The sequence below is a fragment of the Euprymna scolopes genome, chromosome 15 (genome assembly GCF_053919585.1).
Source record: "Euprymna scolopes isolate OS-2025 chromosome 15, ASM5391958v1, whole genome shotgun sequence".
Taxonomy (NCBI): domain Eukaryota; kingdom Metazoa; phylum Mollusca; class Cephalopoda; order Sepiida; family Sepiolidae; genus Euprymna; species Euprymna scolopes.
Genome location: NC_136496.1, coordinates 100544875 through 100560866, shown reverse-complemented (window position 1 = coordinate 100560866; position 15992 = coordinate 100544875). Strand labels below are relative to the sequence as shown.

General features: G+C 32.0%; 1 protein-coding gene across 1 annotated transcript in view; it reads right to left on the bottom strand.

Moving 5' to 3' along the window:
• Positions 1–8056: 8056 nt before the first annotated feature.
• LOC145294040 (uncharacterized) overlaps positions 8057–15992 on the bottom strand; it is a 60675-nt gene continuing 52739 nt past the window's right edge. Inside the window, exons 4-5 of the mRNA XM_080141028.1 lie at positions 10286–10393; positions 8057–9277 (exon numbers count right to left, since the gene is read on the bottom strand). Of these exons, the coding sequence (XP_079997154.1) occupies positions 9104–9277; positions 10286–10393 (282 nt within the window). The 3' untranslated portion in view covers positions 8057–9103. The remainder of the gene's footprint in view (positions 9278–10285; positions 10394–15992) is intronic.

The following is a 15992-nucleotide window of genomic DNA, read 5'->3' as shown; positions in this document are numbered from 1 at the left end:
ATATTTATATACAACCATAAAATTTAAAGGTTTGTTTCTACCAGATCAGACTGAAAATACTTGCTTCCTAACTTAAACTGCACTAAAAATTGATGTCATTCCTTTCTTTTTCTTTCTCTTTGTAAAACTCAATCATGCTCCACAAATAAAAAAAAACAGTTGTCCTCTATAAAACAATCAAATCAAACACCATGAACAAATATTTAAAGATATAAAGAACTTGAAGCCTGAAAACTTTTTTCCAAAATTACTGGATTCGGTATTGAATGGCAAGAAAGGGGTTGATATACTGTAAAACACAGCACCTAAACAAAACTCTATGAATAAATATTCAAAGATATAAAGAACTTAAAGCATAAAACTTTTTTTTCTAAAATTACTGGATTCTGCATCAAAGTACGCAAAAAGGGTTGATATGCCGTAAAACAAAATAGCCAAACCAATTTACAGAAATCTTATTGAAAACATCTTCTTTTCCTTCGACATGCAGACATCAAATTAAAGCAAAGAATGATTTCAAATTAAAAAAAAAGAGGATTTCAAATCATGAAATGGCGCGTCTGCGTAAGTAGACGAATCAGTAGTCGTTTTCTAATGACCAATGCATTTGCTAAAAAATTTCTCTTTTAAATAGCAATTGGAAATAGATCATTTGAAATCATAAGGGATTATTAGTATTATATTCTGTTAACACATAAAAACACGAGTCAACAAATAGTATAGTTAACAACGAAAATTGAAGTAAACAAGCAAACATACAAGAAATAACTGCTAGTAAACGATAGAAAATGAAATTTTATACCGACCTGTATAGTTTAAACTTTCGAAACTGTGTGCAAATTGTGTTGTTTCGAAATGTGTTTCGTTACTTTCACTGAACCGATTTCCTCAACAAATGTAACGGACGATTTGTTTAGGTGATAGCAACTTTTAGGCTTAATATATATTTTTAAATATATGCGTACAGTATAACTAACCTTAGGCCTGGAAGGGTTGTTTCTAGTTTAATTAGACTAAGCTTTATTATTATTTTTAAAACCTGAAATTATCAACTACGGAAAAAATCTTTTTTTAATCGATCGCCATCTTTGATTGAAGAAATCGGTTGAAAAATTGAAAGCAAACAAAAAAATTTGAAAATACAAAACTTAAAAATAGTTCTAAAAATTTTAATACGATACAGGTCGATATAAAATAAAATTTTAATGAGCTTAGTAAGTTATTTTCTGCACATTTGTTTTCCTCCTTTCTTTTTTCTTGTTAAATATACTACGCTTTTGTCTACGAGTCAATATATATATATATATATATATATATATATATATATATGTATATATATATATATATATATATATATATATATATATAGTGGTCTTAAAAATAAAGTCCGCACTTGTCATTTTTTCAAAAACCGAAAATTAAATTGAATGTAACTGTTTAAACAACCTATACCACATTTGATTCGCCTTTTATTCCTCTATAATTTTACCTGTTCATATTTGACTTTTAATTGAAGTATCCTAGTGTCCTATTCTGCTCGACCAAGAATATGGATTTAGGTAAGCTCGTTCTACTGCAGATATCCTGAGTGTAATCTCTGGACGTATATACTATGCACCGGATAAAGCAGAGAATGGGAAGTGTTTGGTTGGTTGGTTGGTTGTTTTTGTTTTACGGCATATCAACCTTTTTCAGGTTATTTAATGCCGAATCTAGTTATTTTGAGGAACGATTTTTAATGGAGTATATTTTTTTTAAGTCAGATTCTATTTAACCCATAGTTGGGACCCTAACAGGTACTAACACTCCGGGTCAGAGTGGACCTGGGAGCAATGGCAATTAAAGGGTGGCTCTACACTTCCCAAGGCCCGCAAAGTGGGGCCTCACCATCGGATATAGTTTTAGGTCATATGCAGGACCAGAATGGAAAGTGGAGTAGCCCTAGATATGTCTAATGCTTTTGGCAGAGTATGGTCTCCTCATGAAAATCAAATCATATTTTATTACTGGACGAATACTTAACATAATTAATTTCTTCTTAAATAAGAGAAGCATCCAGGTTGTCCTCGATGGCCGTATATCACAACAATATGAGATAAATGCGGGTGTGTCTCAGGGTTCGATCGTTGGACCTTTATTATTCCTGATATTCATAAATGATCTTGATAAACCTTTCTCTGAAATCGGCATATTTGCTGACGACACCACGCTCTATAGCAGGTACGAGGAGAAACGAATGAATACTTATCCAAGGTAATGTCGGATACCCTAGAGGAAGACCTCCAGTCTCTAGTGGAATGGGGACAAAAATGTATGGTAACATACAATGCCAAGCCTAAGCTCGTTCCCTTTAATAATTACAAGATCCTTTCTCAATCACCTATAGCTATTACTTATGATACATTACCTGAAAGTACTTCGTTCAAACTTTTCTGCTTAACGTTCACAGGGAATATGAGTTGGATATATCGAGGGCATTGCCGCGACTGTTGCAAGGAAGGTGAGCTCTCTCTCTCTCTCTCTCTCTCTCTCTCTCTCTCTCTCTCTCTCAAGCTACTTACACCTGAATGGATCCTGTACCTCTACAAGGCTACCATTCGCCCATGTATGGAGTATTGATATCACATTTGGGCTGGTGCATCTACTACAATTCTCTCACTTCTGGAAAGGGTTAATAAGAGAATCGCCACCATAATAGGTCCCGGTATGTCAGCTAAGCTTCAACCTCTGTCCCATCCACGAAATTTTGCATCCCTCTGCCGGTTTTACAAGTATTTTAATGGTAGATGCTCCGACGAACTAAAGGTTCTTGTACCCCATCGAGGTGAATACCTCCTACAAACTCGACAAGCAGCAAGATCCCACCCCTATACAGAAGAGATCCCCAAATGCTAGGTGTTCTACTCTAATAGTTTATTCCCCAGAACTGCTAGACTTTGGAATTCCTTCCCGGGTTCCTGCTTTCCCGACTGTACTGACATGCAGAAGTTTAAGTGTAGTGTAATCTTGCCGCTCAACTCCCTACATAGTATCCTTGCAATTTATATCCCATGTAGTAGCCCTCTACATTACAGTGGCACTGTGCCTTGTTAGGGGTTAAAATGCAATACATTTTTATTAAGTGATATTCTTTTGAAGGTTCTACTCTAAGTGTGGGTGACCGAAAAATACAATTGCAAAGTATTTATGACCTCTGTCCAGTCATGACTGACTCTGGTGAAGTAAATAAAGGGTTCCGTTCGAAATTCCGTCCAAAGTTGGACAGAAACATTCCCGAGTTCGACCAGATACACCTGAAGAAGGTTGGAGGTTACTTCGACCGAAACGTTATAAAAATGACACAAGTAGTACAATGAATTCAAATAATAACTATAATGGCATGAATTAAAGTTTAAAGTACAAAAATTAAGTATGATGCTGCAATTGTGCTCTAAACAGTAACATTCATTTTGAGCACGCCCCTGTCATATTAAAGAACATACTGCTGATTTTATATGCCTGGCCTTACTGCTTGTGCAGTAATAAAACCTCAAATGCACTTGTGATGTTAGGCTGTGTAAGGTTAAAACTTTGGTCAAAATCATCCTTTTTTTCATCAGATTATTTCGATTATCGATTATTTATCGAAGACATTCCGATACAAAACCTAACTAAAAACACTATCAGACACAAAAAGTGCCTCGGTGTTAAATTTCAAAAAAATCAGCCAAGCCGTTTTATTTTCTAATCCATTAGGAACGAACTCACACCGATACAGACACACGGACAAAATTCCTTCCTTTATATATATATATATATATATATATATATATATATATAAAGAATTTTAGTCATTAAATAAATCTAAAAATTTATGACGTGAAATGTTTGAATTTCAAATCCAAAGATTTTTATTATTCTATGTAAGACAAAGAATACATTTGAAATATTATAACTCCTTATCCTATAGGATTTCGATGCCTATCATCTCTTCAGAGCAGAAAATATTAGTAAATAGTTATAATGGTTTACACCTTATTTGCTAAAGTCAGTGAGACATGGAAAATCACAATTAAAATTTTTTTTAAGTATTTAAATATCATAGAGTAAGGGACGTTAATGAAAAGAATATAAAAATTCACATCCAAATTGCATGGTAAAATCCGAAGTGAATGTCTTTGATAGCAGTGCGGTAAAAATCCAAACTGTATTTTGAGTAATCCACATCACAATGTAATGGTCCGAAGTAGGCATTTTCCTGGAGAAATTTTCTTTGTTTATATAATGGGTTCAATGGGGTAGAGAGAGAGAAAGAAAGAGAGAGAGAGGATGTGTCAGAAAAAAATGTTCAGAAATAAAATCCTGAGTGATTGTTTTTTGTGTGCTTTTTGACATTTTATTTATTATCTTATCCGTAATTTCTACTGAACGTTGTTTCACCGAATGAAAACTAAACATACGTTACGTTAACTACACAACACAAAAAATATATTCATAACTCAACAGTGTAGGTTCACAAATTGTGAAAAAATTCGAAAAAAAAAATCAAGATAAAAAATAAAGCTTATGAAACAAATTCTTTGTCTGTTTCAAGTTCTGACTCTTCCCTATTGTTTCCACTGAATTCATTTGTCAAAGCAACTCAAAACAGATTCTAACGCAAAAAGCCATCCAACAACTCCAATGTAACAAGTTTAGTGCCAATATATATATATATATATACATATATATATATATATATATATATATATATATATGCGAAAGTTTAGATTAAAATGAATCATATTTATTTACGAAACACAAGTGCAGATGAAGGCTGTTGTTTTTTTTTCTTTTGTGGCGTTCTTTTGTTTTTATTTCTTTTTGAAAAAGAAACTTTATTCTCGAAATTATCAATGGCATTTACAACTCCGGTTGTATTAAACGGTAAGTTTATAGTTACTGATTTATATATGTGCATGATTTTATAAAATAATATGCAAAGACTTATAATCTTAAGAAGTCTTTCGTTCGTTTGTTTGCTTTTGTTCCTACGTCACGTTACTTCAATATCCTATGTTCTACATTGCTAACAGCCTTCTTATACACTTACATACTTGTAAACTACCTTTACCTAGATATATATAAAGCAAACTAAATTTACCTATATATATATATATATATATATATATATATATATATATATATATATATATATATATATATATAAAGCAAACTACCTTTACCTAGATATATACAAAGCGCCTTATGTTTATTTTACGATTTTTCTATAAATTTCATGAAGTTTAGACAGTAGACCTTGGAGATTCTTTTGGCGCAAATATGGATTCAACTCCACTCTATGCTATGCAACAGCGGATAAAATTCATCAAGGCGTACTTCGTCACAAAATCAATTCTTCTTACGCAGCCGTAACGCGGGAAAGATTTTGGCGGGAATAATGTATCTGATAGAAGGGCAAATTGTGGGAGGCAGAAAATGTCGTAGATGCTTACAAAGATCACAGTGGTCAACATTGTTCAGCCACAATTACTGACAATATTAAAATTTTACGGGAATACTTTGAGGAGCCCGCCAGAAAATCAACACGCCGTCTCTTAAGAGAAACTTGAATTTCGGAAACATTAGTTCTGAGGACTTTAATCTCTTTCCTTACAAAATTCAGATCTTGCAGAAGCAAACCAATCGCAATAAAGCAGAACGATAAGTATTTTATGAGGATATTAGTCAAAGGGTTGAAAATGATTCTGACTTGTCGGGTTTGATTTTCTTTAGTAACGCGGTTCACTGTAACTTGAGTGGGTATATTAACAAACATAATATGCGTTTCTGGGCTCGAAAATGATTGCATGATGTGCCATTGGACGAAATGACTCCATCTTACTAGACTTCTTTTAGTATGAGAATGAGAATGGGGTGACGGTGGATACAGACTGTTACACTGCACTCATGCGACAAAGTTGATTTCTACACTGATAAAGTTTTAATTCCAATCAGAGTTAACTGATGCAATCTCGTACTATTTAGCTACTGTTTGACAAAATCTCCTCTGGAAAAAAAATTGAGATCAAAAGAAAATATGGTGCATTTCCACCACTCTGTATATATAGGATGTATCCAATATTTTGAAAAAGAAATTGACCAGAGTGCTAAATTACTAGGAGAATAAGAGTCTATCATTTATTAAGATTTTTGATGTCGTCACAGTCGTAGTTTCCTTGCCAAAAATTACAATTCTATCAGTGACTGTCATGTTGTCTTGGTATTATGAAATACAATCAAGGCAATTGAACAGTTACCCATGGATTGTCATTTGGAGACAGGTGTGACGACATTCAGAATGCAAATATCTTAATTAAATTATATACATATACATGTATACATACATACACAAATATGTGTGTGAATGTTTTATTTTTTATTACCGTTCTATCTGTTTAGTTACATATGTTTAGGATGTTGGACCATGTTTACGATCCAACAGCCTCGTCAGACCTTACAGAAATATGTATGTATATTGAAAGGGTCAAGATTTGAAAGAGTTTCAACGCGTTAAATTCGTTTCAAAACTTCATCTAAAACGAAACTGATGAATTATTATAATATACTTATCAGGGTTTAAAATAATAATAAATGAAATACGATAAAGTCAACTGAATAGTCATCCATCAGTTGTCATTTGGGAACAGTCAGAATGCAAATATCTTAATTCGAGCTTAGGTATTCACGACTTGCCCAGCAGCCGCCGATTAGCGTAATGGTTAGGAGCCTTGACTATCGTACAGTAGTTGCCTGTCTAGCCGCACTGATGAGCTGTGAAACAGCGAAACAGTACCGTATGTGGATGACTATAATGCTCCTCATCTTCAGGTGAGCATATTGAGAAGTGATACACGAATTACCATTAGCGTATAAAGTGATGCTCTGTGTGTAAACAAAGCGAGCTTAGGTATTTCGGACGATGTCAAAACATCGTTTATTCACGATTCGCACAGCAGCCGCCGATTAACATAATGGTTAGGAGCCTTGACTGTCATATAGGCGGTCGGGTTTCAATCCTGGCTTGAGGTAGTTGCTTGACTAGTCGAAACACCGAAACAGTATTGTATGTGGATGACTATATATATATATATATATATATATATATATATATATATATATATATATATATATATATATATATATATATATATATATATATATTTCTTCATAAATAATATTATATATATATATATATATATATATATATATATTGGTTGAGAATATTGGGAGTGACGGTTAGAAGCTCCGACTGTCATATGGGCGGTCGGGTTTCGATCTTGGCTTGAGTTAGTTGCTTGTCTAGCCGCACTGATGAACTGCGAAACAGTACTGTATGTGGATGACTATCTTGGGTTGAGCATATTGGGAAGTGATATACAAATTACCATTAGCATATAAGCGATGCTCTCAGTGTAAACAAATTGAGCTTAGGTATTTGGACAATGTCAAAACATTGTTAATTCACTGCCCGCATAACAGCAGCCGTACAGCGGAACGGTTAGAAGCTCCCACTGTCATATGGGAGGTCGGGTTTCGATCTTGGCTTAAGGTAGTTACTTGTCTAGCCGCTCGTCAGTACTCTGTATATATATATATATATATATATATATATATATATATATATATATATATATATATATATATATGTATATATATATATATATATATGATAAAACGGACAAAATTGAAAAACGTATCAACGCGTTAAAATCGTTTCGAAATTTCATAAAAATAACATTGAGAAATTATTATGATATTCTCATCAATGTTTAAATAGCGTTTAATTGCGATGTAATAAGCTATCTTATTTGTTTGCTTATTTTGTTTAATTTATATTTAAAAAAAATATTTAAGTGTTATTGTCATATACTAACGTGTAAAACGTGTGAAGCGGGAGTTAAGAGAAGTTAGCGGCTATGAATGAACTGTCTAGATACCCGGAAGTTCACAAAGATAAGGAGGATGTGTTTTTGCTGCATGATGCGTGAGAAGCAAAGTAACGATAAGAAACGACAAAAAAAAAGAAACAAAGAAGCAAATTTGCCGCCAATGTGTGGTCACTTGGCGTTCAACCCTTTTTTATCTTGGAAATCTTTTGAGTACTTTAGCCACGTTCCCACGTAACTAGCTTCATTTAAAACGTATACCAACATTCTTTTCTTCTTCTTCTTCTTCTTCTTCTTCTTCTTCTTCTTCTTCTTCTTTATTTGTTTTCACAATAGAATCTCAATTGTTTGTTTATAAAATCCTGAAAAGGACGAAACACGTGAGGCGGTAAAGTTTTCCATGCAAACCTTTTGAACATTATTTTATCTTTAATATATATCCATTTTTATATAGTACTGTTTCTCATATATACATATATCTGTATGCGTGTGGGGGGGGGGCATGTGTGTATTATTTGGGGAACGTTTTTCCGAGCATATACAATGTATTATTTGTTAAGATGCTATTTGCCTATGTTAATGTTTGCCCGATAATATTACTATACAAACTATTTTTTTTAGTCCGCGAGGCTAGATGTAACCATAAGATAAAACAAAGTGAAAAGGAATCTCGTACAGAATTTGAATCTGTGCTCCAGGTGTGAGACCATCTAACACTTGCGTTGTCTTGTACCACTTGGTTAATGAGCTGTATGTCCAGTTTGAGGGATGAATTATTTATACAATTTCGGCTTTCTCCAGATGCATGGTTCAGGAATGAAATAGTCCAAAACACATCTCATGTTAGATTTTTTTTTTCTCTTCCGGGACAAGGGTTTTGTGCAAGTCTCGTTTTTTACTTCGCGGTATTCTTTGTTGGTATCTAACCTCGCGGACTAAATAAATAGTGTTTAATATTATTACCTGCACATCTGAGCAACTTAATACATAACATACTCTGTGTGTTTGTGTGTGCCTGTGTCTGTGGAAGGTATTTGTGTGAAAAGAATAAATTTATGAATTGGTATTCGTTTTTTTTTGTTTGTTTTGTTTTGTTTTTTTGTTTGTTTTGTTTTTTTAAGTCATTTAAATACTAAAGTATTTGAACGAAGTTATTTATGTCTACATCGAGAACCAATTGTTTTGGGGGCTGTTGCTTAGTTGTTTATGTAGATGTTATCCTGCGCTGAGTCGATGTTCTGATACAAGCCATCTTTAATGCCTTCCATGTCCAAATAATAAGCATTCCCAGTTTCATCATGACTGCCAGCTGCGCTTTCAGTGTTCTGTTGCATCTTCCGAGCCAAATTTGGAGGAAGCGGCGGCTTGATCTGAAAAAAAAAAATAATAATAATAATAAAAGATAAATGATTAGTTCATAAGAAGGCCAAAAGCCATCCGAGGGTTAATAAGATTGATGTATTGTCAGTTTAAGAAAGAAGACGAGGGTTGAAAATGATCAGTAGGATTAATAAAGTTTAATTATTTGGGAGGAAGGACGGTTTATGATAGGTATTCGTTAAAATTTTACTTGAGGATGACCACCTTGTACTCTGCTGGGCAGAAGTCCAATGATAACGTGTTCCACGAGTATGAAGTTTGGGGAAAAAATTCTCAGTTGACGGAAATTCTGCCTGACGCTAGACACACGCTTGACACATTTAGAGGAATTGCTCTGTATGGGGATGCGTGCGTGTGTGCGTGCGTGTGTGCGTGCGTGCGAGCGTGTGTGCGTGTGTGTGTGCGGGCGTACGCGTGTGCGTGCGTGTGTGCTTGTGTGCGTTTGATAGAATGTAATTATGCGAATATAACAAAATGAAATGGAGCAAAAGACAAACGAACACAAAAAAAATCAAAGCAAAGACACCATGTGGAAAGAATTTGTTTGTCCTATTACTTATTAACATTTGTAATATAAACAAATATTAAAACATTAAAAATCAGGTTTAAAATGTATCTTTTTCACGTTAAAAAAGGAACCGAGTTGTCCTCCTATTATAAGGCTGAAGCTAGGCCTTTTAAGTTCGATTTAGGGGATGATACGTCACAACCGTTTCAATAAAAAAAACTTCCATGACAAACAAGCCATTCCTGAGTACAGTGAGGTCGTTCACTGCTTACGTATCATGTACGCGTGAGGAGGTTTATCATTAGCCTACGTAGGTTGAAACGCCATATAGAGAGCCATATTGGAGGGTGAAATGTCTGAAAGAGTTCGACCATATGATTGTTCCAACAATATCTACCGTTCTATAATAGACAGGAATTCACTATGAATAAGTTCCATATAAGTAAATTCTTGACATCATTAAATAAGAAACTCAAAAGGAAAAACTTACGGAAGTGTTTTCCCTCGGAGGTGGAACGCTGTAGTCTTCCTGGGTTCGCAGTGGTCCATGGTAAGGGGAAAACGGTTGATTTTCTTTCTTGTTGTGGTTCTTACGTGGCTGCAAATATAGGTTCATTAATATATATATATATATATATATATATATATATATATATATATATATATATATATATATATATATAGTCTTTGAAGTTTTTAACCTTTAAAACTATAAAAAAAAAATATTTTTTATCATTCGTTAGAAAACCATCTAGTCAGTAAGTCATTTAATCACCTACAATCACTGCATCAACTCGCTCTCGAATTTACTATAATACCAATATTTTATTTTTCAAGGGATCATCAGTTGTTTACGATGAAACACTGTTTCGGGGATTTAAAAACAAAACAGTATATTACATCATGGCTCCCCAGTAGTGTTGATCAAACACCACCACCCTTAATCTTAGGAAGAAAACATGTTACAAACATTTGATCCAATTTCCTATTAATTGCAATTACTAACCTTTTCATACTATAAAAATGAATTTCTTACCTGTGCGATTCATCAATTTCCACATTTAAAATGGATACATTTTTTTATTTTTTTATTTATCAGTCTTGTATTTATAAGATTAGGATTAATCCATTTAACTACTTATCACCCCCACTATGATTAGTATTTAGTATATTTACATTCTTATTTATTTAAAATTAGATATATAAAGGTTAAAAATATTTTTACATATACATTTTTTTATATTAATATAAATAATAATAATAATAATAATAATAATAATAATAATAATAATAATAATAATAATAATATATATATATATATATATATATGGAGAGAGAGAAAGAGAAAGAGAGAAGGGACATATATATAGAAAGAGAGAGATACATATATACAGATAAATATATATACATATACATATATATATACATATATATGTATATATGTATATATGCATATATATATATATATATATATATATATATATATATATATATATATATAAGAGCAAACAGTTAATAAAACATGTTAAAAAACACTTTGAAAAAGAGTTTAAAAAATATTTAATCTGAAAAGGAAACACTTGATAAGTGGATAGTCCTTAATCCACGGAGTTTCGAAGAAATACTTTCCTTCTCATCAGCAAAATGCGGGATCGGATTTTGCATACAAAAGTATTTGATGAAACTGCAAGTAAGTCAAAGATCTTACTTGATAACAAAAAGTGAAGCAGAGGGAATATGGTGAAGAAAAAGGTGATTACACGTGAATGGATAGTCTGGTGAACGGTAAATAATCCAATGACGGTAAAATCCAAAAAATATAACTCCAAGAAAGTTAATTGAATTTCCATTTGCACAAGTAAAATCCAAGAAAATCACGTAGTTGAAAGATGGTCCAAAATAATCCAAAATGCCGAAATCCATGGAATAATTCACAAATATGTACAAGGAAAAGGGGAAAAATTCCAATAATATTAATAAAAGAAAAGTAAGATATAAAAATAAGATATGCTTTTCACACGGGTGCCGAGACATAATGTAAATAAGAAAGATCAGGGAAGAAGAAGAGGAAAAAAATTAAATGGTGATAGAATTAAATATAAAGTAGAAAAGCCAATGTCAAAATGACCCAGACAAAGAGATGTTAAAAGGCGCGAAAAAAATATAGGGCAAAAAAATAGGTTAACTGAAATGTACAGGTTATTACTTAAGAAAATGTCAGCAAGAGTTGTTAAAAGACACTAAATGTAAATAGATAAATAAATTAATAAATAAATAAATCATCATAATGAATAAATAAATAAATAAAAAATAAAATATAAAATAAAAATAAAAATATTTTTTAACGGGAGAGGATGGCCGGTATCTGCAAATTCAGGATAAAGCAAGTAAGTATGTAAGTAAATGCATATAGTAAAATATAAGTAAATATACATACAGGATATGAATGTGTGGGTAGATTGATATATTAGATAGATAGGAATATTTAAAGACTAAAACGGAAATTGCAGATAAAAAATTGCAGATAAAAAATTGCAGATTAAAGAAAAATAAATAAATACATAAAAAAACGGCCAAGCAAAGAAGAAATATAGAATTAAAATAAAAGATTATTAAGTTATAAAGTATTAAGAAAGTATGTAGAAAAACGATAAAGTTAAAGAAAAATTATATATCTATCTGAAAGGTTGAAGTAATTACTATGTAATTTCGAAATTACCATTATTAAATTTAGACTTATGTTTACAGAAAGAAATCAGTTCGTTTTTAGAATTTATTATATTGTTACTTTGAGGGGGATTAATTATAGTTATAGCTTCGGTTGTGCAGAGGCGACATGACTTAGAGCCTGGAGTATAAGACTTAACTTTTTTATGATAGTCCATTTGATTGAGAAGGTTACCACCTTCAATTATTATTATTATTATTATTATTATTATTATTATTATTATTATTAGAGTTAAGTTTTTTTTTAATTAAAGTGGTTAGAGAAGTTCCTTGGTTATTATTAGAATTATGGTTGTTAAAAGAAGAAATGTGGTTTGATATTCTTTTCTTAATTAATGTTGAAGTAGCGCCGATATATGTATGTACTTTATTAAAAGCTTGAGGTCTGATATTAATATTAATTTGCTGATTTGTATTAGTTAAATAGTTTGGATTTGTATTAGTTAAATAGTTTGAATTTTGTTCATAGTGGGACAATGATTGCATGAGGACTATTTTGGAGTGTTGTTAGGATGGCTGTTAGGAGAAATATTATTATTATTATTATTATTATTATTATTATTATTATTATTATTATTATCATCATCATCATCATCATCATCATCATTGCTAGTTGTATGATTGTAGATGGAGGGGCTGCTCGAGTGGTACATTGAATTAATAACTATATCAGATGGAGGATGGGAAGAAAGGTAACATGAAGACGAAATATTAGTGTTTGTTATAGGAGGATTGTGTGGGAGCTCAGTAATTGTGCATGAATATATAACATCTTTATAGATGCAATCATTATTGAGTGGGTAAAGATGTTTGTTATTACAATTAGTTTTGGGTTTAATTAGAAAAGGGATTTTTTGGGCTGATTTAATTTTTTTGTTATTAGATATTAAGATTCTCTGTGCTAAATTAGGCATTGTTGAATAAGAAATCCTGATTGAGTTTTTATTGAAAATAGAACTATATTTGTGTGGGTATTTGAAAGAGTTTTGTACAATGTTGAAGAATTCCTTAGGTATATTAGTTTTGACATTTACGCTAAATGGAGGATTAAACTAAATTTGTTTCTTTCTCCTGATGCGAGTGGATGGGTTAGAGGTATTGCGATTAGTATTTTTGTTTGGATTATATATGCAGACTGGTTCATTGTTATTGATAGCGGCAAATCTTGTTATTTGAACTGGTTTCTTACGAGTTATATTGTGTATGATTACAGATTTAAGGCGGCCTGCAGGAGGAGCATAATGGTTGTATTTAATCTTTTCCTTGTATCCTGAGTTTCTTAAGGCATTATTGAAGAAAGTAGCATTTTGATTAAAAGTTTTTTATTAGCAGAAAGAGCAGAAATTCTTCTAGAGACGGATGGTACTATAGATTTTATAATTGAATTGGGGTGGTTAGAAGATTTATGGACGTATAAAAGCGTAAGGTTAAGTTTATGATACCGGCTATGAGTTTCGGCGTTAAGATTAAGTGTAACATCTAGAAAATTTGAAGTTTTTTTGTTTAGTTCGATAATTATAGAAAAGAAGTTTTTATTTTATATATATATTTTTTTATTTTATATAGATAGAGAGAGAGGGGAGAGAGAGAGATGTTATTTGTTTTTGTTTTTGTGTTACTTGTTTTGAAACGAATTATACGGAGGTACATTTTTACCTAAATGAGAGTTGGGAATAATTTTCCCTTTGACCAATTTTGGTGCCCCCAAATGGGGAGCAGCATAGGCATTATTTTTTACAATATAATTATCCACTTACACACACACACACACACACACACACACACACACTATATATATATATATATATATATATATATATATATATATATATACTAGCGGGGGGTACCCGGCGTTGCTCTGGTTTTTAGAGGCGCGTGTGGTTGGGGTGCTAAAATGAAAACAAAGTGAAGTCATAACCCTGTTTAAATATTATAAAAACAAACAATGTTAAAACTATTTTTAAAAAAATCGTGTAAAAAATAACAATTACAAAAATGAACGTGATACAATACGAACGGTCCGGCGATGCCCAGGTGTTTGAAAAATGCCAAAAAAGTTTGAAGGCGAGGGGGGGGTCGAATTCGAATCATTGAGGCGAAAGCGCAAAAAAAAAAAAAAAAACGTGAAAAGGGAATTAGGTCAAATATCAATTCCGCAGTGAAGTTTATTTTAGTTTAGTTTCAGTAGTCACATCACACTCGGATTCTAAATGAATGTTTTTGTTTTCTCAAATTCTAAATGAATTTATTTGTTTTAATTTAAGTGTAATGCAAGTGAAATCACGATATCGTTGCGTTGTAATCCTTGTGTAAAAATAAATGTTGAGTTGAAAGTACTAATAAATAAAGGTCATAGTTAGATTTCACGGTTAGAGTCGTTAAAACCGGAAGTAAAATCCGGTTAGTCTCGCAGATTGCGTCTTACACTAACGAAAAAAAAAAGCAAAAAGAAAATAATAATATTAATCGCGTTTTCGGGTTATTTTTTTTAATTTTTTTTATTTCTATTTTATTATGGAAAAAACAGAAAGCATAAATCAGGGAAAAAGAATTTAAAAAAAAAGAAACGGCATAAGTAACCTTGTACGACTCCAAACTGGTGTGTTCCCTCGTAGCGTTCCTTGTAAACGCACCCGCTGCGATGTAAATGGGGAGAGGGGAAAGGAGGAATCTAATAGAGAGAAAATATGTTGCAACCTCCATTGAATCTAAGCGATTTTGGCAGTGGACTCTCACCGGAAAAAATATAGGAATGTACCATTGTCGAGGAACTGTATAAGTAATAGGCCTATAGCAAACCTCAGATAATGTTCTACAGTCTGTACGCATTACATTTGCATGTAATGTCATGATTTTTAATCCTATTAAGGTCAAAGTTGGAGGGGAAAAATGAGTTCATTTTATTTATATAGATAGATAGATAGAAGAAAGATAGAGAAGAGAGGAAGATATATATATATATATATATATATATATATATATATATATATATATATATATATATATATATATATATATATATATATATAAGGCGACGAACTTCAAATCAAAATAAATCACAAAAAATAAATTATTATACAAATATGAGGTTCATTCCAAAAATTATTTCTTTGCATTTGCAATTTAAACACAGTTTCAGGTATATGACCCACGCGGCTCGCGAGTACATGACGTAATCTAAAGGTCAATTTTCCACAAACTCTACGCATTAAATTAGGCTGTATTTTAATAACAGCGCGTCGAATATTGTCTTTCAAGTGGTTATTGTGTCTGATTTATGAGTGTAGACATAGAACTTTACACATCTCCAAAGCAAATAATTAAGTTAAATCACACGAGAAAGGTGACTGTTGACAGGTCCATTTAGTGAAATTATTCCACCATCCAATTTGCACTGCTGCTCAAATGCCAGTCTCTTCATGATAAATTGCAAAATTAAGCTGAATTACAAAATAATCGATAGTTGCCAA